General features: G+C 32.8%; 1 protein-coding gene across 2 annotated transcripts; it reads right to left on the bottom strand.

Moving 5' to 3' along the window:
• Positions 1-6,836: 6,836 nt before the first annotated feature.
• PPDPFL (pancreatic progenitor cell differentiation and proliferation factor like) lies at positions 6,837-11,181 on the bottom strand. Of its 2 annotated transcripts, none has more exons than XM_066372469.1 (5): positions 11,039-11,181; positions 10,627-10,739; positions 8,496-8,561; positions 8,292-8,391; positions 6,837-7,530 (listed from the first exon to the last, which is right to left on the bottom strand). In XM_066372469.1, the coding sequence occupies exons 2-5, from the start codon at positions 10,679-10,681 to the stop codon at positions 7,518-7,520; spliced, it is 234 nt and encodes a 77-aa protein (XP_066228566.1). In that variant the 5' UTR covers positions 10,682-10,739; positions 11,039-11,181; the 3' UTR covers positions 6,837-7,517. The 2 variants fall into 2 exon arrangements, with proteins under 2 accessions (XP_066228566.1, XP_066228567.1); XM_066372470.1 differs by having other exon boundaries at positions 11,035-11,181.
• Positions 11,182-27,045: the final 15,864 nt, after the last annotated feature.

A 27,045-nucleotide genomic window follows, 5' to 3' on the forward strand; every position in this document is an offset into this window, starting at 1 on the left:
TTATGAAGTAAAACTTATTTTTTGGTGCATTTCTGTCATTTTCATATAAAATTTATGCTCTGGCCAAACCACCAATTTAAGGAGGATGAAAAATGTGAAGAGCAAAAAAGTATCAACCTACAACCTTTATTTTTGGCTCATATAAATTTATTATACTGTTTCTAGACAAAGACAGAAAAATCTCATCTCTTCATTTATTATAGTTGATTTCATTGAACCAATGGGGCTATGGATATGACTGAAAGTATATCAGAGAAAACATGAAACTCTGAATCTGGATGGGCCTGATAACAACATTCTTATTTCATCATGTGATGAATTACTTACTGCCACACTTATTTAGACCTCTGAGTCACTGGATCTGATAATGTTTTCATAGTCATATCTCCATCTATGCTAATTTCTATAGCATGGGAGCAGCTACTTTTGAAAAAGGTAATACTTCTGATTGTTCTAGAACTTTAGGGTTCTATACTGCAATTTTTCTATCAGAGTTTACCAGAGACTCCACAAAACATCATTATTCACTAAATATACATTTTGAGATTTAGTTTTAGATCTTCTGCCTAATCTTATGATCCAAGTGGCAGGGAAGTTTGCACTGCAACCAAGACATGCTATAGGGCCCACTCATTCTGAGCTCTTCTTAAATTTTGGATATCTTCTGACAAATAAATCAAAATCATGTTTCCAAATATGTTGTTAATATATTTGAACAGTAGGCTATATGTTTATTGCTACAACTATTCAACTCAGCTATTATAGTTTGAAAGTAGGCATTAATAATTATTAAATAAGCATGTCTGTGTTTCCAGTACAACTTTATACATAAAATAAAAGTTCTGCCCATAGACTGTAATTTACCATCTCACTATTTCAGATCGTCCCAAAATGTCTGAGATCTTTGAATTTCTAATCCTCACTATTTTCAGGTACCTGAATTCTAGTAGATTCATTCTTAGATCTTTATTTACTTTTAAGTGAGAAGAAGAAGATAGTGAGACAGACATCCATGTGCATTCCGAACAGGATCCACCCAACAACCCCCCATCTGAGGCTGATGCTTGAATCAACCAAGCTATCTTCAGCACCCAGGGCTGATGCTCAGACCAACCAAGCCACTGGTTGTGGGAAGGAAAGAGCGAAGGGGGAGAGGGAGGAAAAGAGAAGCAGATGGTTGCTTCTCCTGTGTACCCTGACTGGGGATCAAATGTGGGACATACACATGTCAGGCCAATGCTCTAGTAGGGTCTATTGATCACTTATTATTACACGTGCTTTCTACAGTATCTAAGAACTTGATATTTCCTGTTAACCATGTTCCTTTAAAATAATGTTATTATTACCATGAACCACCAAGATTTCTTATTAGATGTCAAGATAATCAATATACTTTCAGTGTATTCTAGCAGAATGTTTTTCATCTATCTATGTAAAAACTATTTTATCAGCACTACCATCTGTAATAAAAACTAAGAAGAATGCCAGAATACTAACAGAAATCTAGTGCTAAAGGCTGTGTTTCTTTCTTCTCCTAGAAGATAGTATATTTTCACAGTTGTTGCTGTAACAGCAACTATTCATTTATTTACTAGAATTTATTTGATTTTTGCAGGTGACATATGGCAAACTAAATAGAAATATAGTAAGAATTACCAACTTTACATTATTTAAGTCTTTGATGACAGTAGCATTTTTTATGATTAATTTTCTTTGCTACAAGATGAGAGTATTTGAGCTCAACAATTTTTGTTGCTGTTGATGGTGATGATTATGATGCTGTGTGTGTGTGTTTGTGTGTGTGTATATGTTTAATATATATTTTCTCTATACCATTAGAAATAAATTTATACTTAATAAAGTGGACCAATTGAATTCTAAAGTCATTTGGGTTTTCTTACATTATTTCACATGATTTTAATTCTACAAATAACTATTTTTTAATCTTTTTAAAGCTTTTATTCATTTTAGAAAGAAGAGAGAGAGAGAGAGAATGGGGGTGGAGCAGGAAGCATCAACTCCCACATGTGCCTTGACCAGGCAAATCCAAGGTTTTGAACTGGTGATCTCAGTGTTCCAGGTTGATGCTTTATCCACTGTCAGGCCAAATAACTATTTAATAAAAAGAAATAATGTCATTGAAGATATATATGCATTTATATATATATATATATATATAGAGAGAGAGAGAGAGAGAGAGAGAGAGAGAGAGAGAGATAACATTGTTTTTGTGAATGTTTCAGAAATAATGCACTCTAAGAAAAAAGTAAATGCTATTGAAATGGTGAGGTTTACTTATAGGTGTCAGTAAAACTAACCCATGTTAATTTAGTTATCAAAAATAACAGAATAACATTTTCCTAAGTAAAAGTTGAATATTCAAAAGTTGATAAAATCAGAATTTGACTTTTTATTTACCTGTGTAAAATCTCTTTATTCTAACTTACTTAATTAATGTTAACACTTTTTAAAGAAGTACAGAGACTATTACAGAATTGAATATAAATAGTTTATGCAATAAGTGCCATTAAATACTAAGAAGGATAATGAGCAAAACTTTGAGTAATGTATCAGCAGTTTAGATCAAATGCATTTCATAATCCCATAATGATCAACTTTGCTGGTTGCTCTAATTTCCTCTTTCTAAACTGAAAATATGGTATTTTGTGAGTTCATATAAGAAATTAAGAAAATTCTTAAGTCTAAACCTGAGTCTGCTGATGCAAAATTTCTCATACTAAGGTCTTGGAATATCCTTCATTAATAAGTAGTCTATGTGATTCTTAGATACTTCTAAATTTTAAATAAAAAAATAAATTTTATGTGCTTCATTTCTCACTTTTGTATGCTTTTAAAATTAAAATAAATAGCAAATAAATAAAGTTTACTTGCTCCATCTCTTACTTTTGCTTTTAAAGTCACTATAATATAGTGACACAGGCTCAGCTCCAAGTCAAAACTGCTCTGCTGGAATTAACTTGAAACTGTATACTGATTCATTCATTTTTTTTCATCTCCAACATTAGAAATGAATTTCATTTACTGGGTCCTTTCTCTTTCCATACCCATATATCCTCATGTCTGGTCAATAATTTGACTCCTTCTAACATACCCCACTCTTTTGGATCTACAATCCTTCCTCATTAACCCCATCTTCCATTCCAATTCTTCCTATAGAAAATGTTCCACTCTTGACCTCTTTTCATACTTGCTATTCCTGCAGGTTTAATATGCTGCTTGGCTATCTTAATACAGCACTGTACCATCTGACCCCAAAGGAGGTTAATAATAAAAGAGACACTGGAAATTAAAAAGTGAACTCTGCCTTTTATCAAATAGGAAAAATGGATCAGAAAAGTTCATTGACTAGTACAAGATCTCAATGAAAATTAATTCAACAGTTTCTGCCAAGTACTCCATCTCCAAATGTGCATTTTTTGAATTGTGGTATTATATAATCTTATGCCATAATCTGCCTTTAATGATTTGTCTGTACTTGGTGTCTTGATCTTTTGCAATCAAACTGCAACCTAGATTATCATATCTGCTATTATTTTTCAGCAGTATAAAAGTTTTAGATATCAGAACAGCTTATTGGCTTGAATATATTCTATCAATTCCTTATTAAATATTTAAAGCAGCTCCAGTAAGGGTCATAATCAAAAATTGCATAAAATATTTGAAGTGTTAGAACAGAAACAAATCAGAATAAACAGTGAAAATAAAATAGAGCCTCGAAGATTATTAATTGTTAATGCCAAACAAATATCTCCAAAATTTTAGTCAGTGATAAATATTTATGATATAATTACATGGTTATTTTAAAATAAATTATTATATAAGCAAATGAAACATATAGCAAGAACTGCAAGATGCATTTATATTTTGTTTGTTACCTTGACTGTGGCTAGGATTAATGAAATACATAAAAGGTAGTACTAATAAAATATATAACTATTGAAGGTTTATTAGCTAATAAAATGTATTTATTAGTAGACTGTTTGGAAAGTTCAATCAAACTAGTCATAAAATGTATTCAATTTTAGTAAAACAGAAAATTCGACATTTCACCACATAGTCTCTTTCATCTCTGGATGTCGAATCTGGACTGTGGTAGTATAAGTCTCTTGGCTGCCAGATTTGGGGAGGAGAGAGGGTAAGTAAGGAATGGAAAGAGATGGCATAACCTGACAACAACAAAAAAAGGTAGGGTTGCTTTTACTTAAGAGAATTAAAAATTAAAATTTCTTAACGTCTCTTAGATTTTTCTAAAATTAAAGATGTTCACCAGACAGCAATAATTTAATTATTTGACAAAGTAAAGATTATTTGACAAACCAGATTAATCTGATTTCTTATAAAGCCACTGGTTCAAGCCCTTATCTAGAAGTTAGAAAAAAGTAACAAAAGCTATACTGAGTAATAAATTATCTCTATTTTGAGTTTTACAGTCTCTAATGATTAAATTTAAGAAAACTTTTTCTTTAATAATATCTGTGTAAAGAGTATTGTGTCTGAGAATTAGGAGTGATACTCAAAATGGTATATATAGAATATATATATATATATATATATATATATATATATATATGCTTTTTACTTCACGAATTACCTGCTAGAAAAAGCCAGAGAAGTAGTATGTCCCTGTCTCATAGTGCTAGAGAGATCACAGTGTGACCTTGTTTGGCATGACAAAAACTGCCTTCAACCATCTTTTTTCCAGAGATTTTTGGTAATGTGCTGCTGTAGATTATCAAATCCTTTGAAGTTTTCTATGTAGACAGAACAAACCTCTGATAGTAACTATAAAGGATAAGAGTTTGGGACAGATTGAAGAATGATTTCTCCCAGAGGAGGAAGGAAAAGAGCAAACGCAAAAATAGAGAAGCTACACTAGGAATTTATTTTTATTTTATTATTTTTATTTTTAAAAATTTATTTAAAAATTAAATTTAAGGGGGTGACTTGGTCCATAGAACACATAGGTTTCAGGTAAACATCTCTGCAGCATTTGCACTGTTTGTTGTGTTGTGTGCTCTTTACCCAAAATCAAGTCATTTTCCTTCACTGTGCATTTGTCCCTCTTTACTGACCTCTCCCTTACTCCCCTCTCACTAGAGACCACTTCATTTTTTTCTATGTCAACGAGTCTCAGTTTTATATCCCACCTATGTGTGAAATCATGTAGTTCTTAGCTTTTTCTGATTTTCTTATTTTACTTAGCTTCATATTCTCAAGGTCCATACATGTTGTCATAAATGGCAACATTTGATCATTCTTATAGCTGAGAAGTGTTCTGTTGCATATATGTACCACATCTTCTTTATACAATCCTCTATCAAGAGACACTGGTTGTTTTCATGTCTTGGCCACCGTGAATAATGCTGTGATGAACCTTGTTATATTTAATATAGAAATCTTAGCCATGTAAAATAAAATTTTATGATATGTTTGATTTTAAATTCTATATAAAATTCACCTACTTTAAATGATAACTTTTAGTAAAAGTAATACTATTTAATGTAAAAAAATTTTTTTACACTTTGGAAAAATTTATCAAATAATCTAAACAAGCAATCTGTTGACACATATACCCAGTCATGGCCCTGGCCTGTTGGCTCAGCAATAGAGCATTGGCCTGCCGTGTGGAGGTCCTGGGTTCAATTCCTGGCCAGGGCACACAGAAGAAGTACCTATCTATTTCTCCACTCTTCTCCCTCTTCTTTCTCTTCCCCTCCTGCAGTCAAGGCTCCATTGGAGCAAAGTTAGGCTAGGCGCTGAAGACAGTTCCATGTTCTCCACCTCAGGCGCTAAAATGGCTCCAGCTACAACAGAGCAATGCCCCAGAAAGGCAGAGCATCACTCCTGGTGGACATGCTAAGTGGATCCCAGTTGGGTGCATGCGTGAGTCTGTCTGACTGCCTCCCTGCTTCTAACTTCGGAAAAATAACAAAAAAAAAAACCCCAAAAACCAAACCAAAACAAAGTATATTCCCAGTCATTAAGTAAAAAGGAATTTGTTAATATTAAAGTAAAAACAAGTCATTCTAAAAAATAATCATCCTAGAATTTTACCATTTTGCTTACCATATTTTTCTCTCAGTTTAGAAAAAAATCAACTTTCAAGAAATGTAATTTAATTTTGGACTAAAGCTAAGTGAAATATATAGTCTAAAACATTAACTAGCCTATAAAAATATATAAAAATTAAAATTAAAGCAACTAGAACAAGCAATAATATGTAAACAATGATATTTTATTGGGACAAAAAGATATTTGAGCAACCTTAACTGGCAGCAAAGTTATAAAGGGCCGCAAAATCGAAAGAATGCATTTTCCATTTAGGAAGACAGGGTAATAAATTATCACAGAATTGTCTTGGTGTTTTATTATGGTTATGTAGTGGAATAAAAAGACAGGTAGATAATATACAATTATGTATGTTCTACAGATTGTTTAATGCAACATCAACCACAAAACACCATAGTGATTATCTACTTCTGATTGAGTTCATCATCCCTAATTTCTACACATTTATCATTTCACATTGAAAGATATTTACAAGCAGTATATAGAAACTTTTAAATTGAAACTTATTTATTATCTACCCAAAATTGAGGAAAGTAGGAAATAAACTAATGTAGGCTATAGTCATGTTCAGAAAATTTATTCCAATGCCTTTTTTAAAATACATTTTATTATTTTCTAACTAAACACAAAAACTGATTATATTAGAAAATTTGAGATACAGAAAAATATAAAGAAGAAAATGAAAACCTCCCATAATCTCATCTCCAAAATTAGCAGTTATTATTTTGTTACATTGTCTTTCAATCTTATGCATAGATATGTTTTAATGCAACTCATATCATACCATATGTAGGTTATCTTGCTTTTTAGTTAACATTGTATCATTTTAATTATCTGTGTTGTTAAATATTGTTAAAATTAAAAAAAAATAAAGTCTATACAAAAACCAATTGGTTAAGATGTAGAGTAATATATTTAACATGTAATGCATTTATGAGTATGTTTGCTATTTCCAATGTTCATAACTAAAAATAAAATGTAACACTTCTATATCTTTGAATCCAATTATCTTTAAGCCATTGTTAGTTATAAATTCTTCACTTTTAAGGCATAATAAGTCCTTCCGCAAACATAAAAGGAATCTCACAATTTTTTTTGAAAATTAAAAAAAATAATAATGTTGAATTTTGTGGGGAAAAACAATATAGATAATGAAAAACCTATTACATCTAAAGACTCATTACTTACAAGGGCACATGTTTCTAAAACCATGCTTTTCTAATATTCTCCATGAAGCTAAAGCCACTTAGAGCAATTTTTAGTTTTGAAAAAAATGTGGCTGTTTTGATCTTGTTTAATAAATGAGATCTACAGCAGGTTTTTGTCTTTTTACAATGTAGAAGCATCATCTGGAGTAGCTTGAGAGTTGAAGAGTGTTGTTTAAGTTTGTAGCAGATCAGCAGGCAGAGTCATTTTGATTGTCAGAATCAGTAATTAGTGCTGTATAAAATAGACAGTTGTTACAATTTTGTATTGAATGCAATACAAAGATAATTAGCTGAGAAATGCTTATCTGTAAGGTAAGTAGTCTTTGATGACAAAGTAAAGCAGAAAATATATAAAACACCTAGATAATTCAAATCAATATATTTAATAGAGTAAAGAATGCATCATTTAAAAAAAAGTCTTACTTTGATTTTTAAGTGTCAATATTTAATTAATTCAATTTTAAACTTATTACATTAGAAAATTAATTAAAACCCTTAACATTAGAGTTTATGAACACTATTATTATTTATTCCTTTAATTCCAGTTAGTGAGTGGTCATCAGTGTTAGTATCAATCGTTATCTAAAAAACAAAATACGTACTTTTAAAAAACTGGCAGTGGGACTAACCTAGGTTGTTTAAGATAGCAACTAGATAACTGTTATTGGTTTCCAGAAGGTGTTTAAAAACACATTTAGAACCTTGCCTCTGATTCCCAAGCATCCCCACTAGAAATTAATAAAAATTGGCATATGATTTTCAATCACTCTTTAGTGATAGAATAAGACCAAGTACCCATAATCTGACTGATGGTTAACTAGAATGGAAGCAACTGTATTCTCCACCTCCATCCCACAAGTATGATTTATATCAAAGCCTTTAATTTACCATTCTCAAGAAAAACAATTTTATCTTTATTGGTTAATAATTATTACGTGCATTAATTCATTCACTGAGCAAAAAATATCCTTATCAGAAAAGGCTAAAACTTACCCACTAGCAGACAGATCTTTTCTTATTTCATTTGGAAACACAGGTTCAGAATTAAAAAAGGATTTAAACCACCAGGTGGATTCTGCCACTTCAGGTAACCCTATCAAATAAAATTTATATTATGACCTTATCAAACACATTTGAAAGATTAAAAACAAAGAGAAATAATGAGGGTCATGCTGCAAAAAAATAAAAATAAACTACCTTGGTGAAATTTGTCTTCATCTATGAAATTAATAGTGTCAGAGCTAACTGAAGAAATACTGGCCTCTGCAAAAGAAACAATAATAAGTGAACAAATACATAATAAGAAAAAAAAAAAAAAACACATCTCATTTATCCATTAACACTAAAGTAGTATGGTATGAAATTATTTACTTCTAGCTCATACATTTAAGAATTTAATAATTAAATAAGTTATCAATCAAATAAAAAGTCTTCCAGAATAATAAAGCATATTACATTGTTTACTAATACAGTATACCCCTTTTCATGATAGACATTCTATCTCTCACTCTCCATAGATACAAAAATAGAATTGAAAATATGTTAAAAATGTCAAATTTTAAAGTTTAGGTAGTATAAAATCAAGAATAAATATTATTTTACTGCATTAGAAATATTATGTGCAGCCAAAACATGGAAAAAAAACTCAGTATCCCTTGATTGAGGATTGGATAAAGAAGATGTGGTACATATATACAATGGAATACTACTCAGCCATAAGAAATGATGCCATAGTGCCATTTACAACATGGATGGACTTGAGAACATTATACTGAGTGAAATAAGAAAATCAGAAAAAGCTCAGAACTGTATGATTTCACACATAGGTGGAATATAATACTGAGAATCCTGAACATAGATAAGAGTGAAGTGGTTACCAGGGGGAGGGGGGTTGGAGGGGATGGGAACAGGGGTAAAGGTAGGGGGAAGATATAAAGAGGGATAAATATAAGGTGATAGAAAATGATTTGACTTTGGGTGATGGGCATACAACATAATGAAAAGTTCAAATGCTATACAAATTTTTACCTGAAACCTATGTACTCTTATTGATCAAAGTCATCCTGTTAAATTTAATTTTCTAAATGAAATTTAAAAATTTTAAAAAAATGTATTACAGGCCTTGGCTGTTTAGCTCAGTGGTAGAGTGTCGGCCTGGTGTGTGGAAGTCTTGGGTTTGATTTCTAGCCAGGGCACAGAGAAGAAGTGCCCATCTGCTTCTTTCTCCCCCTTTCCCCCTCCTTTCTTTTTGTCTCTATCTTCCCCTCCCGCAACCAAGGCTCCATTGGAGCAAAGTTGGCCCAGGCGCTGAGGATGGCTCTGTGGCCTCCACCTCAGGCACTAGAATGGCTCTTTTGCAATGTAGCAATGCCCCAGAGAGGCAGAGCATCGTCCCTGGTGGGCATGCCAGGTGGATCCGGTTGGACGTATGTGAGAGTCTGTCTCTCTGCCTTCCTGCTTCTTACTTCAGAAGAAACAAACAAAAAGAAATATTACATGTGTATATATTTAAATAACATGCAAAGGCTATCAAATTTAGAAATGAATTTATTATTTTTAAAAATAAAGTTTATTTGTGTAATCATATTTGTATTTGAAATCTGTAAGTTTTTATAAAGATCCAAATATAAAAATAACTTCTGTGGATATAATAACAATGGGCATAGTTTAACTTTGTCATAAAATGTAGATGTTTTTAACACATATTTGGAAGCACATTGAAATAAGAGTATTTTTAACATTAAACTGGCATATTTTCAATAACTAATAATTTGGTTTTAAAATGGTCATTTTTATTTAATGAAATTTCTAAATTTTCCTTAAGAAACTACACTTTTCTATTCAGCTATAAATACTCAGAAATCGATAGACATAAATAAAACTGGCATGATAGATGCTAACATTATCCATGGCAGCAAAGTGGAAATTAGAAAAGCTCTGAAACATACTCACGCTATCCCTTCTTTTCTAAGAAATAAATATTTTATTTATGTAAAATTGTCAGTTGTTAATGTATCCTATTAAAGTCAAGATATTGAAATTAAATATAATTATGAAATATAAACTGATTTTCACTTACTTATAAGTGTTACAGTTTTATCAATACAATATAACATAGCTAAAACCAAAAAAAAAAGTTTTCTTTGATAATATTGATTCAGAGAGTTCTCTGGTGAGTTCTATTCCTATTTATTTCACTGCCACCAATAATTTTTATTCTTCTACCTTGAAATCTGATCAAGACACAATACATGAGTTATTAATAGCCTACAGATATAAACTCAAATCATATTCTCTAGGGGTAACTTCTAGTAATGATATCACTTACTTCGATAATACTGATTTTTGGCCAAAAGGCAACCTATGGAAGGTACTGAGGCCATTTCTTCCCTTGTGAGTGAGCTCCAAAGAGACTGTGAACAGCAGTCTGAGAAACAGTAACTGTGAAAGAGAGGCTGATATTAATAACATAGAGTTCTCTTTCTTTTTTTACATGAATATTTTTTGCAAAGCAACAATATTTAATACCATGTAATAAATATCTGATAAAAAGAATTAAAAAGTTTATAATCAAATGTACTGCAATAAACAAAAAATGCACTCAATGAGTGTAATTATTTGGAAAAGCAAGACAAAAATGTATCCAACTACAAACAATGCCCGTAACTTATTTCTTCTGAAATAAACTTAAAGATCAGAGAAAAAATATTAACACGGCCATGATATAGTCACTCACCTACCTCTTTTTTCCAATTTATTCTTTTTAAATAAAGATAATTCTAAAGTTTCCTCAGAAAATGTATTATTTGAAACAATCAATTTGTAGTAATCAGGATAGATTGCGTTGCTCAGACAGACTCCGAGACACTGAGCAGTGACTCTGAATGTGGTCTGTGCCTCATAAGCACACCTTATATTTGGAAAGCTGAAACCTGAGCTGTGGGTGAACCGAGGCAAAGTTCACAGCCAGTCAGAGGCAGTGTGGGGAAGCTCTCTGCCTGTCAGTTCTTGCAGTACCAAGTTAGACAACGCACTGCAGAGACGAACTTGGCCCAGATAATTGCACTTGTCCTCTATAAGGTCACAGATATGATTGCTGCTTTCTACAGGGAAGGAGGTAATAACCACATATCCTCTCAGCATTGGATACAACCATACATTCTGGGGAAAGCACTATGCTGGGCTCAAGATGGGGCACAACAGACAGGTTGCATACCAGCTGTGAATATTGGACATACTCACAAATACATCACGAAAGAAAAAGTCGGGATCACAGAGAACAATGTGAAACATTAAGTCTTCATAGGAAGGGACATACACTGTAGAACCTGATGGATGGATGAGTTAGAAATTCCAGTGAGAATGATACAAAACAGAAATTATGGGTATAGGGGAAATTATGTATTTATCACTTATATCAGTATTATTTATTGATAAAAAAAAGCTAATTTTAGTTTAAGGTTAATAATATTTCTTGTATAAACTATTCTGCTATTTCATAGATTTAGTTTACCTGTGGATCAAATATGGCTCCTCTTTACATTGACGGGATTCTCAATTACTCTTTCAATTTATTTGGTGGCTACTGGTTTAACCAGTTCAAATCAAGTTTGGTAATGTAGCATTATATAAAATTACTTACGTCAGCTAAGTTCAAATTTATTCAAACATTTCTTTTAGTATGTCATTATGGTTCTCTTTGAATGTCTGTTCCACTGGGTTATGGCTCCTGTATATTATTATTAATTATTATTATTATTTACATTTTTTTCTTTTTATCTTGATTAGCTTTGAAGGAGTTTATTCTATTAATTCTTTTCAAGAACTTTTTGGTCCTTTTTATATTTGTTTCTTGGTTGTATATATCATTATTGTCTGTCTTCTTTTTATTTACTTTTGGATTATTCTTAGTGTTATTTATTTAAAATATTTTGTAACTATCATTATGATATTTCTGAAACATTTTAATTATTTAAGGATGCTTTTTTTCACCAAATGTATAAATTTTTAAATTATTTTTTCTTTGAGATTTAGAAATTAACTGTAGTGTATTGTCAAGAAAGAATGTTTAATTTTGGATCATTCTTTGAAATAGTTTTTTTTGTGGCTGTTAGTACACTCAGACCAGGGAAAAGCCCCAAAGCTAAAAATCTACCTCTTTTGGACACTCTAGTTTAGTAATTAATAGAGTTTATTAAATAAAAATACATACCAGACATGTCTTGGTTGGCTACAAGATGAAATGGATCCCCACACCTCTTGACAGGAGCCCAGAGACTTTTATAGGAGAAAGAATTATGGGGGTCGAGGTAGTCAATGGGATAAGTACATGAATGCTATCAAGTATGGAAATTACTTTATATGCTTCACAGGTCAATACAATAGCCTATTTCAGGAACCAGAACATACCAAGAGGCAAAAGAATAGTGTTTATTTATGTCATAGTAATCGTCAGTTATGATCAGAGTCTTTAAAGGGGTTTGTTTGCAGAAAGCAACCTCTGTTCTGGCCTAGGTCTAGTTCCTGGGATAAACAATGGCCACAGACTACTCAATGGCTTTCTCTATATTTGAGAATAATAAATATTTTTATCTGTTGCATATAATGATTATATGGGTCCACTATATTGTGTTACTTAATATTGTTAAGCAAATGCCATATATACTTACCAATGTTACTGCTGGATACACCAGTTTCTCGTGTGATTGCATCATCTAATTATATCATTTTGGAGCTATGGGCATAAAATAATGATTTTAATACTTTCTCTGTAGGTCTAGATTTGTCTAAATATAAAATTTGCTTTATTAATTTTGTACTGTACTCAGAATGTAGCTCATCTTCTTTGCTTTGGAGAATTCTAAGTTATTTTTTCTTCAAATGTTGCTTTTACATTGTATTAATTAGATCTCACAATAATACATCATAAATACACATGCACATACACCAGTAAGTGGCATAAAAATATAAGCTTAGATTTCTTATATTAGTTGATACAAGTAGTAAATGTGCTTACACATTTGCAGATTAGCTGAAGAGGTTCTTCCAAGCAGTTCTGCAGGCTGGTTAAGATTTGGATGATTTAAATGTGACTTCAGGCCAGGAATTTTGATCAACTTCATGTGCCACTGATTCTTCTGGAGAGCATGCAGCTACCTAGTACATGGAATTTTGTTTTGTTTTGTTTTGTTTACCTATCGTTACATTGAAACTCCCAGAGAATATTGAAAATACTCATTGACTTTTACATCTAGGTTGGGTACAGTCACATTTGCCTATACAGTACTCCATTGACTAAACATATCGTATACCTAGAACAAACATCTATGAACTAGGGACATATACTACTATTATAAAGGATTGGAAGTATGAGGAGAGTCAATATTTGCTGAACAATAATTCAATCTACCATGTCCATCATTCCCCCATTCTCTATTTCTGGATCTCCTATTAGTGAGAGATAAGGGTCTTCCTTTATAGGCTTCATGTTTTAAACACATATATACGTATGCTTTTAAAAATTTTATACAAATTTTACACAAATATAAATTATATTGTCAATTTTATCATGAATCTACTGTATTCTAAATAAATTTCACAACATTTCTTTCAGTTTATAACTTCTTTAAGTATGTCTAATAAAAATTTATTCTGTCTTTTGAGGTTTTAAAAATGTCAGTTATATCTTTTTATAGTATTTCTAGATAGTTTTTTTAATTACATCTACCCAATCTACTTTTTATTGTGTTTTTAAGCTTTTTTCTCCATTATTCCTTCATTTTTTTCTTTGATCATTCATTACATGGTCATTATAAAATCTTGATTAGACTCTTCCATAAAATTAACTTAATTTAATATACTTTTAATCACTGTGATTTATCTGTCAGTTGCCTTTCTTAACATCAGATTTCTTAAGTTTTAGAATGTCAGTTTGTAGGTTCATCGTGAGTAGGAGATAACTTTTATTGCTTTCTGACTCCTGCATCATTCCAATCTACTATGTCACTCACCTCTTTCCTAGTGATACGAAGATTGTATCCACCTAACTCTAGTTTTTGTACTTTCTATTATAACAGTACTCACATTTACTTATTTGTTTGTCAGGCATTAGAATATGAGAGCTCTTTAAAGGTGGAGTGTACTCTATTCATTTTTGCTTTAGTAATGCCCAACACAAAACCCTACACATATGCACGTTTCCTAAAAATCTGATAAAACTAACACCTATATATGGTAATGGAGATTACATCCTTAGCTAATAATTAAAATGTCAGCTGCTCAAACTTCCATGCTATTACAATGATATAGTGAGACTAATTTTTACCTAAATGTTTTCTGATTAATGCTCTTCTTTAAATATCTGTTAAAATTTGCTACAACCACATTTTCATTGCTTTCTTTTTGTCCTAGAAAAGGGTTGTATTAATATTTCTCTTTGATAATAACAAGAAAGGGACTGCCCAGTGTGATGACACACCTCAATCCAACATGGAAGATGAAGCTATCATTCCCATGTCTGTTCAGACAAGTTGCAAAATGCTCCCAAATAACACCTCATATAGAAAAGAAAAAGACAGATTTAAGAAGAAGTATTAAAGTCAAATGCTTTGGTAAGTGATCTCTTTATCACATGTAAGATCCTCTTATTCTTTTCAATTTTATAGACATTGAATGAAGTAGTAAATAGATATCAGATTGCTTTTTTGTGGAGCATGGAAATTCATAACAAACAAAGTTTTTAAGCTTGTAGATAATTTATTATGGCCCTGTGCTGTCATGGCCAATTGGACAATCGAGCAGTATAAGAAGATAAATATCTGATTGTCCTGGAAGTTTTAAACTGTCTAGATTTCATTTTAATCTGCAGTTATAATACAATATGTCAAAGACATTATATAGTAATATTCAGACCAGTAAACGTGACTTATTAAACACATATTAGTTGCCTATAATAACTAATGCTGCAAATGAACGTTACCAGGAACTTTTAAAAAGTATGGATATATGCTTTAAAACATGTTTATTTAATAACTGATGTAGGGAAAATTATCAATAATTAGACACCAAATATCTCTGAACCTCTATATCTAATATATAAAGTGAAAATAATAATATCTTACTTTATTTGAGATCTTAATCCAGTCCCAAAATATATAATTCATTCTTTTGCTTAAGTTTTCTATTTCTTTGAGTTTCATATCGTCTATTAGTCAATTATCATGGTTGTTCCCAAGAGAAACCGATTCCACCTAGAAACAGAGAAATAATTTATTGAGAGAATAATGGACAGGGAATTTATAAAATCAATAAGAAACACAGAGAACTTGATCTTAGAAGCAAAATTATTCAGTGTGATCCTGAAAGTTTATGTGAAGTTTTTCTGGTCAATGAATGACTTGAGTGGTGATTGGGAGGAGGAATAGCCATAGTGAACTTCCCCAGCCCAAGAAGCTAAAATTGCAACATCCTAACAATCCAAGAGCTGGGCTGCTTGTTTTCCTAGCCAATTTCACTAAAAAATAGGCACTCCAAATCCAGTCTGTCCTTTAGCAAGCAATCTGTTTAGTTCTTCACTGAAAAAGTTGTATTACTGTAACAGAATGGAGAACCACTAGAATGAAGTATTAAAACACATCCACTAGAAAATCCTGACAATGTGTGCTTCCTGGGGGAATAATGGAAGTCTGGGGTTTGGAGTACATTCTCTTACTGACTTCTGGTTCATAGGCTTTCCCCCAAAATTTTTTTTTTCATTTAGTTCTGCTCTATTTTTTACCAATTCCCTTCCTCTGATGACTTTGGATTGCCTCTGTTCTTTTTTTTTCTAGTTCTTTCAGATGTGAAATTATGTTGTTTACTTGGGTTCTCTCTTATTTCTTGATATAACCCTGTAATTATATACACTACCTTTTTATTATTGCTTTCACTGTAACCCAGAAATTTTGATATGTCCTGTTGTCATTCTCATTTGTTTGTATATATCTTCTGATCTCTGCTTTTATTTCTTCCTTAATCCAGTCATTTTTTAAAAGTATGTTGTTGAATTTCCACATTTTTGTGGAGTTTCTTATTTTCCTTTTGCAGTTGAATTCTAATTTCAAAATCTTATGGTCAGAAAATATTCTTGGTATAGTCATCCCTCGCCATATCATGGTTCACTTTTTGTGGTCTCACTGTACTGTGGATTTTTATATTGTATATATCTAATTTTGTATCATGAATTTTTCACTGTATCGCGGGATTTTGAAGTATATAGGTATTTTTATGTTTATTATTTTAATCATTTTTGTGATTAAAATAATCATAAAATATGTGTGGGAATGGTTAATAACAGTGTGGGAAAGGTTTATACAAATGTGGGGAGGGTTTGTAAAACCTTAAAGTATATATAAATAATAAAATAAATACGTTTGCTACTTCATTGATTTTCTGCTACCATGGGGGGTTCTGGAACCTAACTCCAGTGATAGACAAGGGACCACTGTATAATTTTAATCTTCTTGAATTTGTTGATGTTAGTTTTGTGGCCCAACTATGGTCAATCTTTGAGAATGTTCCATGTACACTGGAGTAGAATGTATAAACTGATTTTCTGGAATAAAATGTCCTGTAAATGTCTATTATGTTCATTTCGTCTAGTGTGTTGTTTAAAGCCAATATTTATTTTTCTTTCTTTTAGCAAGGTGGAAATAGACAGGGATAGACAGACAGAAAGGGAAAGAGATGAGAATCATTGATTCTTTGCTGCAGCACCTTAGTTATTCATTGATTGCTCCTCATATATACCTTGATCAGGGGACTCTAGCTGAGTCAGTGGCGCTTTGCTCAAGCCAGCAACCTTTGGGCTCAAGTGAGCATCCATGGGGTCATGTCTATGATCCCACACTCAAGCCAGTTACCCCTCAATTAAACTGGTGAACCTGTGCTCAAGCTGGTGACTTCAGGGTTTTGGACCTGGGTCCTCTGCATCCCAGGCTGACTCTCTATCCACTGTGCAACTGCCTATTCAGGCCAATATTTCTTTATTGATTTTCTTTTCGGAAAATCTATCTAAAGCCATCAATGGTGTGTTGAGATCTCCAAATATGATTTTGTTTTTGTCTGTTTCTGTTATTAGATCAGTTAATAGTTGTTTTATATATTTTGGTGCCCCATTGATTTTGTGCATATATATGTGTGTGTGTGTGTGTGTGTGTGTGTGTGTGTGTGTGTGTGTTATGTCTTCTTGATACAATGTACCCGTAATCATCATAAAATGTCCATCTTTGTTTCTTGTTACTTTTGTTGTCTTGAAGTCAGCATTGTCAGATATTAGTGTGGCTTCACCTGCTTTTCTTTGGTTACTATTTGCTTGGAGCATTATTTTCTAGCCTTTCACTTTGAATCTACTCTTGTCCTTGCAGCTTAGATATGTGTCTTGAAGGCAGCATAAGATTAAGTTTAGATTTTTAAACTAATCTGCTACTCTGTGCCTCTTTATTGGTGAGTTCAGTCTCTTTACCTTTAGGATAATTATTGATGCTTGAAAATTTCTTATAGCCATTTTATATCTTGCTTTCTGGTAAATTTGAGTCTCGTTTGGTTGTTGTCTTTTGTGTTTCTGTCAGGTTTTTTTTTTGTTTGATAGTATTCCATACTTCTTTCTCTTGTTTCTTCTTTTTTTAAGTGTTTTAGTAGTGCCTTTTTCATGGGTGATCACCATTAAGTTATTAAGAGAAAAACTTTCATATGTATAAAAGTCTTCTGTCTTATGAGTGTTTCTGCACTCCATCTTCCTTTACTACTGCAGATCTTTATCTGCTACATTCTATGTTAGTTTTGTCACAGATTATCCTTGTTATATTGTGACCTTGTTGGAGCTTTTACTTGTAGTTTTGATTTCGTTTTTTTCTTTGTATCTGGTTGAATAATGTCCTTGAATATTTCCTGAAGTATAGTAGAATTAAAAAAAATAAGAACAAAAATGCAACAAAAAAGATTAATACAATGAAGAGCTGGTTCTTTGAAAAGATCAATAAAATTGACAAACCTCTGGCTAGACTCACAAAGGAAAAAGAGAAAAAACTCATACACATAATTTGAAATGAAAGAGGAGGAATTACTAGAAACATCATAGGCTGTAGTAGAATACTATGCAAGATTTTACGCCACCAAATTCAATCAATACTCTATAAAAAAATCAATAAATGCTTAGACCTGTATAATTTTTCTAGACTAAGTCATGAAGAAATGGAAAATCAAGACAGAAAAATAAGCAGGGAGAAACATGTGTCAAAAACTTCCTCAAAAATTAAAGTCCAGGACCAGATGGCTTCATTAGTGAATTCTACCAAACATTTCAAGATTTGCTACCTATCCTTCTTAAAGTCTTCCAAAAAATAGAAGAAGAAACAATACTCCCTAACACACTTAATGAGACCAACATAACCCAGATACCAAAATGTGGCAAGGACAACACAAAAATAGAAGACTACAGACCAATATCTCTAATGAATACAGATGTAAAAATCCTAAACAGAATACTAGCAAATTAGCTAAAATAACACATTAAAAAAATTAATACATTACAATCAGGTGGGATTTTTTTCCAGAAACACAAGGATGGTTCAACAAACATAAATCAATCAGTGTACTACACCACATTAATGAAACAAGGAACAAAAAAATATCATTAGAGGCAGAAAAGACATTTAATAAGTTACAACATCCTTTTATTTTTAAAACACTCAATAAAATAGGTACAAAAGGAAAGTACCTCAATGTTATAAAAGTCATACATGAAAAACCATCAGCTAATATTATGCTAAATGGTATAACAATGAAGGCTTTTTCTCTACAATCAAGATCAAAACAAAGCTTCCCACTAGCTTCACTCTTATTCAACATAGTTGTGACAGTTTTAGCCAGAAAGATCAGGAAAGAGAAAGAAATAAAAGGCATGAATATCAAAAATAAAAAAATAAAGGTATCACTTTTTTCAATGACAGAATTCTATATAGAAAACACCAAACATTTAATCAAAAAAAATTTTAGAAACAATAAGCCAATACAGTAAAACCACAGGATACATAATCAATATACTAAAGTCTATTGCTTTCCTATATGCCAATGATAAAGCTTTGGAAAATGAACTAAAAAAACCCCAACAATTTCTTTTACAATTGCAACAAAAAATAAATAAAATAAAATACCTAGGAATAAACTTAACAAAGAATGTGAAAGACCTATATACTGAAAACTACAAAGCATTATTGAAAAAAAATTGGAAAAGACAAAAAAATGAAAAAATATTCCATGTTCATGGTTTGGAAGAATAAACATTGCTAACATGGTTATATTACCTAAAGCAATATACAAATTTAATACAATCCCCATCAAAATCCCAATTTCATTTCTAAAGAAATAGAACAAACAATTACCAAGTTGTATGTCACCACGAGAAACCTCAAATATCCAAAGCAATTCTGAGAAAAAATAATGAAACCAAAGATATCACACTACTTGACATCAAATTATACTGTAGAGCCATGATAATCAAAACAGCTTGATATTGGCAGGAAAACAGACCTACAGACCAATGGAACAAAATGGAGAGCCCAGAATGAAACCACATATATGTGAACAAGTTATCTTTGACAAAGGAAACAAACACACACAATGAAGGAAAGAAAGCTATTTCCATAAATGGTGCTGGATAAACTGGAAAGCCACATGCAAAAGAATGAAACTGACTACAATTTGTCCTCCTGAAGAGAAATTAATTCAAAATAGATCAAAGACCTAAATATAAGATCTGAAACAGCAAATCACATAGAAGAAAGCATAAATACTAAATTCATGGACTTTGTCTGTAGAGGGCTTTTTATGAATTTGTCTCCAAAGACAAAGGAAGTAAAGGCTAAAGTATGAATGTGATTATATCAAACTAAATAGCTTCTGCACAGCAAAAGAAACTGACAACAAAACAAAAGGCACCAATCAAATGGGAGATAATATTTACAAGAACAGTTCTGAATAGGGCTTAATATCCAAAATATATAAAGAATTCACAAAGCTCAGCAATAAACAGGCAAATAATTCAATTAAATGAGAAGAAAACCTGAACAAACACTTCTGCCAAGAAGACATACAAATAGCCAACAGATACATGAAAAATTCTCATCTTCACTAGCTATTAGAAAAATGCAAATAAAAAGTACAGTGAGATACCACCTCTCACCTGTTACATTGCTTATTACCAACAAGGCAAGTAATAACAAGTGTTGAAGAGGCTGTGGAGAAAAAAAAACCCTCATTCACTGCCAGTGGGAATGCAAACTAGCGCAATTATTATGGAAGAAAGTACAGTGGTTTCTCAAAAAATTAAAAATAGAACTACCATATGATCCAGCAATCCCTCTACTGTGTATTAACCCCCAATATTCAAAAACATTGGTGCGTAAAACACATGTACCCCCATGTTCATCACAACATTATTCACAGTGGCCAAGACCTGAAAACAGCCAAAGTTACCTTTGATAGAAAATTGGATAAAGAAAGTGTAATACATATGTATAATGGAATACTATTCAGCCATAAGAAATGATGACATATTGCTATTTACAGCAACACAGATGGATCTTGAGAACATTATAGTGAATGAAATACATAAATCAGAAAAAAGCTAAGAACTTTTACACATAGGTGGGATATTAACCTAAGACTCATGGACATAGATAAAAGTGAAGTGGTTACTAGGGAGAGGGGGTTGTGATGGAGGAGTGGGGGAAGTGAGTAAAGAGGAACCAATATATGATGACAAAATATGATTTCACTTTGGGTGATGGATATACAATATAATCAACAGTTCAAATGCTATAGAAAAATTTCCTGAAACCTATGTACTCTTTTTTTTTATTAAATTTAATGCAGTGACATTGATAAATCAGGGTACATATGTTGAGAGAAAACATCTCTAGATTATTTTGACATTTGATTGTGCTGTTTACCTCTCCCCCAAAGTTAAATTGTCTTCTGTCACCTTCTATCTGGTTCTCTTTGTGCCCCTCCCCTCCCCCAACCCCTGTCTCCTTCTTCACCCCATCTGCCCTCCCCCCACACCCCACCCCTGTTGCCATCACATTCTTGTTCATGTCTCTGAGTCTCATTTTTATGTCCCTTCTATGTATGGATTCATGTAGTTCTTAGTTTTTTTTCTGACTTACTTATTTCACTCCGTATAATGTTATCAAGGTCCATCCATGTTATTGTAAATGATCCAATGTCATCATTTCTTATGGCTGAGTAGTATTCCATAGTATATATGTACCAAAGCTTTTTAATCCACTCGTCCTCTGACGGACACTTGGGCTGTTTCCAGATCTTTGCTATTGTGAACAATGCTGCCACAAACATGGGGGTGCATTTCTCCTTTTCAAGCTGTTCTATGGTGTCCTTGGGGTATATTCCTAAAAGTGGGATAGCTGGGTCAAAGGGCAGTTTGATTTTCAGTTTTTTGAGGAATCTCCATACTGTTTTCCACAGTGGCTGCACCAGTCTGCATTCCCACCAGCAGTGCAGGAGGGTTCCCTTTTCTCCACATCCTTGCCAACGAATGACAATGAACATACAACAACTCAAAATTTATGGGACACAGCGAAAGCAGTGCTGAGAGGGAAGTTCATAGCAGTACAGGCACACTTTCAGAAGCTAGAAAAAGCTCAAATAAACAACTTAACCCTGCATCTAAAAGAATTAGAAAAAGAACAGCAGGTAAAGCCCAAATGTAGTAGAAGGAAGGAAATAATAAAGATCAGAGCAGAAATATATGACATAGAGGCTAAAGAAACAATACAGAGGATCAATGAAACTAGGAGCTGGTTCTTTGAAAAGGTAAACAAGATTGATGAACCTTTAAGTAGACTCACCAAGAAAAAGAGAGAGAGGACTCAAATAAATAAAATTAGAAATGAGAGAGGAGAAATAACAACTGACACAACAGAAATACAAAATATTGTAAGAAAATACTATGAAGAACTGTATGTCAAAAAACTAGACAACCTAGATGAAATGGACAAATTCCTTGAAGCATACAATCTTCCAAAAATCAATCTGGAAGAATCAGAAAACCTAAACAGACCGATTACAACAAATGAGATCAAAACAGTTATCAAAAAACTCCCAACAAAGAAAAGTCCAGGGCCCGATGGCTTCACAATGGAATTCTACCAAATATTCAAAGAACTAACTCCTATCCTTCTCAAACTATTTCAAAAAATTCAAGAGGAAGGAAGACTTCTAAGCTCCTTTTATGAGGCAAGCATAATTCTGATTCCAAAACCAGGCAAAGACAACACAAAGAAAGAAAATTATAGGCCAATATCTCTGATGAATATAGATGCTAAAATCCTCAACAAAATATTAGCAAACCGGATCCAACAATATATGGAAAAAATCATACACCATGATCAAGTGGGATTTATTCTGGGGAGGCAAGGCTGGTACAATATTTGTAAATCAATCAATGTGATTCATCACATAAACAAAAAGAAGGAGAAAAACCACATGATAATTTCAATAGATGCAGAAAAAGCATTTGATAAAATCCAGCACCCATTCATGATCAAAATTCTCAGCAAAGTGGGAATACAGGAAACATACCTCAACATGATAAACCCACAGCCAACATCATACTCAATGGGCAAAAATTAAAAGCAATCCCCTTCAGATCAGGAGCAAGGCAGGGGTGCCCCCTTTCACCACACTTATTTAACATGGTCCTGGAAGTCCTAGCAACAGCAATCAGACAAGAAGAAGAAATAAAAGGCATTCAAGTTGGAAAAGAAGAAGTAAAACTATCATTATTTGCAGATGATATGATATTGTATATAGAAAACCCTAAAGTCTCAGTCAAAAAGCTACTGGACCTGATAAATCAGTTCAGCAAAGTGGCAGGATATAAAATTAATACTCAGAAGTCAGAGGCATTTTTATACACCAACAATGAACAATCAGAAAGAGAAATTAAGGAAACAATCCCCTTCACAATTACAACCAAAAAAATAAAGCACCTAGGAATAAACTTAACCAATGAAACCTATGTACTCTTATTGATCAATGTCACCCCATTGAATATAAGTTTTTAAGTAAAAAATTTTAAAAATAAATAAATTCTGCTTTTCAACTGATTCTATGAAATATCATTCAAACTGTCTTGAGAGCTATTGCACTACTGGGAATATACCCAGAAATAACCAGACTTAGAATATAGTAGAAACTAAATTAATTCAAGCAAGAAAGCACCTTCCCAGGTCATACCCAGGTGGAATATGATGAAGACACTGATGTTAGCTATGACCAACCTTTCTATCTAAAGCATTCAGAGGAACTAATCTAATTCATTAACCTTTGGTCAGTTTATATCTAGCTGCATAATTAGAGGACATGTCCTTGTAGCAAAAATTGCTAACTGTTAAGAATATACTCTCTCCCTTTCTTTCTAATAGTCAATGAGCATAATTCATTCAACTAGATGCTACATTTCCCAGACTTCCTTTAGCTAGGATTTGGTGAGATACAATGAAATGTAAGAAGTATGTTCATCTTCAAGGTCATATACTTAAAGTCCAATCATTTTTCCTAAACATTCTGTCAGAAGTCAATGATCACAGCTCATGAAGTGGAATAGCTGTTCTTACATAACATTGAAATAAAAAAATCTCTTTTGAGACTTTGTATTCTAGTCTTGTCATATAGTTTAGCCTACACTCTGACAATGAAAAACACTCTAATTTCCATAGTGAGAAGTATATATTGCTGGATTCCCCAAAATAGAATAGATTCCCAGATGCTGCACTGCTAGGAGCAAAATCTGATGTCACTGTCATTCATGTTCCAGTGTCCTTATTTCTAATATATACCTTTGCTTTATTGAACAGTATTAGTTATTTTCTTCAACTTGTGTCAATCTCACTTTTATCATATGCCTTTACTTACATTGTTTACCTGATTTACAAGTAAGTCTTCCTCTTCTGCTCTTTCTTAATCCCTTTGAAGCAAAGAATTAAGTTCAATAACTTTTTCATGTTTGTCTTACGTTGAATGAAATAATGAGTCAGTTGCCAACTATGCAAATAGTCAAGCATTATAAAAATCAGCCCATTTTTTCTTCTGTCCTCTGACTTACTGGCCAGTCTCCAAACATTAATCACAATATAAAACATTGTCTGGTCACTTAGTAACAGGCACTGCTCTTGATTCTCGAGATTTGACTCACAAGTCATGTCCACACATCTGGAAAGCCATCATGCATGTGAATAATAATTGTGTAAGCCAAATCTAGAAGAACAATAACAAGATCATTTCTCCTCAATGTTAATTTATAGACAAAGGAGAAGACAGTTTCTCTCCCTATGCAAAGACCATTTCTTTGTAGGTTCTCTGTTCAGGAGTCTTTAAGTTGCCATTTTATAAATTAATGTTAATGTTTTTCTTCCTTTGGCAAAACTTCTAAATTAGCATAATAACTGGTAAAACTCCCCATGGCTCCAGCACCCTACATTCTCTAGGGCCAGCAGAGCAGAGTCAGGAGAGCTTGTGAAAAAACCCACACTAATTATTTCATCAGATGCATTTCCTTCTTAAGTACTTAGATATTTAGGTAAACAAATGCACTGAAAGTAATAAATATATTAGGGCCAAAATAATTTCACTGCAATTTTCTTTTGGTTTTTATGATTTTAAACATATAAATATCCATAATTGTCAAAGACTGTGTTTATGGCTTGTTAATTTTATGTCTACCAAGTTAGATACTTACTTTTGATAATGATCAATGTAACAACCATTTGGACACCTGTACAAAAGTTTGAAAACATGAATACATTTTGTTTTCCATATCTTCCATAGCATATTTAAAAGACAAAAAAATATAAGAAATTTTTTTTTAATTTTTTAAATTTCTAGGGTTTTGTTTTGTTTTGTTTTTTTGAGTCAGAAAGAGAGACAGATAGGGGCAGACAGACAGGAAGGGAGAGATGAGAAACATCAATTCTTTGTTGCATTCCTTAGTAGTCCATTGATTGATTTCTTATATGTGCCTTGACCCGGGGGCTACAGCAGACTGAGTAACCCCTTGCTCGAGCCAGCGACCTTGGGTCCAAGCTGGTGAACCTTGCTCAAACCAGATGAACCCGCGCTCAAGCTGGCGACCTTAGGGTCTCAAACCCGGGTCCTCCGCATCCCAGTCTGACACTCTATACACTGCACCACCGCCTGGTCAGGCTAAAATTTCAAGTTGTTTTTAAATGTCAGGTCAAACTTTTAAACATTTTTTTTCCTTTAATATAATTACACCCATTTCCTCACAGATTCCAGTTTAAATATAAAAAGTTTGCTTATTTTGATATGTCTCAAGATCCTAATCTGAAATGAATATTGTATGTAATCATTTGAGTGCAGGTGTCTTAAACTCTCTATTCTCTGGAAATTTGCATCCACTTCTTAGGGTTCTTTCTCCAATACACCACCCCTTAAAAATAGAAAAGAAGTGAGGGAAACAGAATACGGGAGACATTAAACTGTGATGAACTTGCTTCAGTCAATTATATAAAGAACCCTGAAAATAAATTGACCCTCTGAGTTGTCCCAAATGAGGCAAGGGATAAGCCCTTAGCTGCTTAATTCAACTAGTCATTGAATGCAGGTTGCTCCTGAAGGGACACAACAGTGGAAGGGCAAGGTCCTTTCTACTGATAGATTTCTTAGACACTATCTGCAACCTTGTAAGAGTGAGCAGTAGTTACAACAGGGGGATGAGCACTTTTGTCTTAAGGGAAACCTTGGCAGAACAGTCAAGTCCCCACAGTCCACCTCTCGCAAGTACTGAAATCAAATGCTGTAGATACTAAGTTTATTTTGTTTGGGGAAACCTCTGTGAAGACTTAGGTAAGTTTATTTTCCTGGGAAATCTTACAAGAAGAAGATGGGTGAAATAAACTGTAATTCTTGCCACTGCAGTTGTACTTATGTCACATCAGATAGCCATTTTCTCCATCTTTTATTGTATGCCTTATATTACCCTTACCTTTCTTTGACTAACCACATTGCTGTTGCCAGTTCTTTATAAGAAGGTCTGACCTAAATATTCACATTGATTTTTTTGAGCCACTGCTCATTATGTCCTTCTTAAGCTTAAGGTTGCTTGTGTGGGAAAGGCACATTTCCAGAAAGACCTATTTTTATGACTGTATCTTGGCTGGCCCCTGAAAACTGAGCTCCGGGAACATTCTGTCTCATAAGAGTGTTTTGCATTCCAGAGGCCTTGAACCACTCTGTATCAGTTTTCTAGATGGTCTATACTGACATGTTATTGATGCTCTGCAACTTCATATCTGAAGTAAGTCATGCTAGTGCCATATGCTTCTGTGACTGACCCCAAAATACTCTGGACTACAAGATTGGTTGTGCTTCCTTGATTGAACACTTCATAGATGTCATATCTTTATTGGGGAAATCTAATGTTCTCATGTAAGACTACTGAGATGGAACACCTGGACATTTTCTCCAGCCTTATCTCCAACTAAAGGTATTTTTGGAAGTCTAACATCATCCTTATAATCCATCTGATTTTTATAAGGGACAGGCAGTTAAATCAAATGGGAACATCATGGCTTATATCATGCAAACACTTTGTATCTTTTGAAGTAGTACTAATATCAACTATTTCTCACAAAAAACAATTTGTAAAATTTACTATTTTGGCCATAGT

This window comes from Saccopteryx leptura, chromosome 3 (genome assembly GCF_036850995.1).
Source record: "Saccopteryx leptura isolate mSacLep1 chromosome 3, mSacLep1_pri_phased_curated, whole genome shotgun sequence".
NCBI lineage: Eukaryota > Metazoa > Chordata > Mammalia > Chiroptera > Emballonuridae > Saccopteryx > Saccopteryx leptura.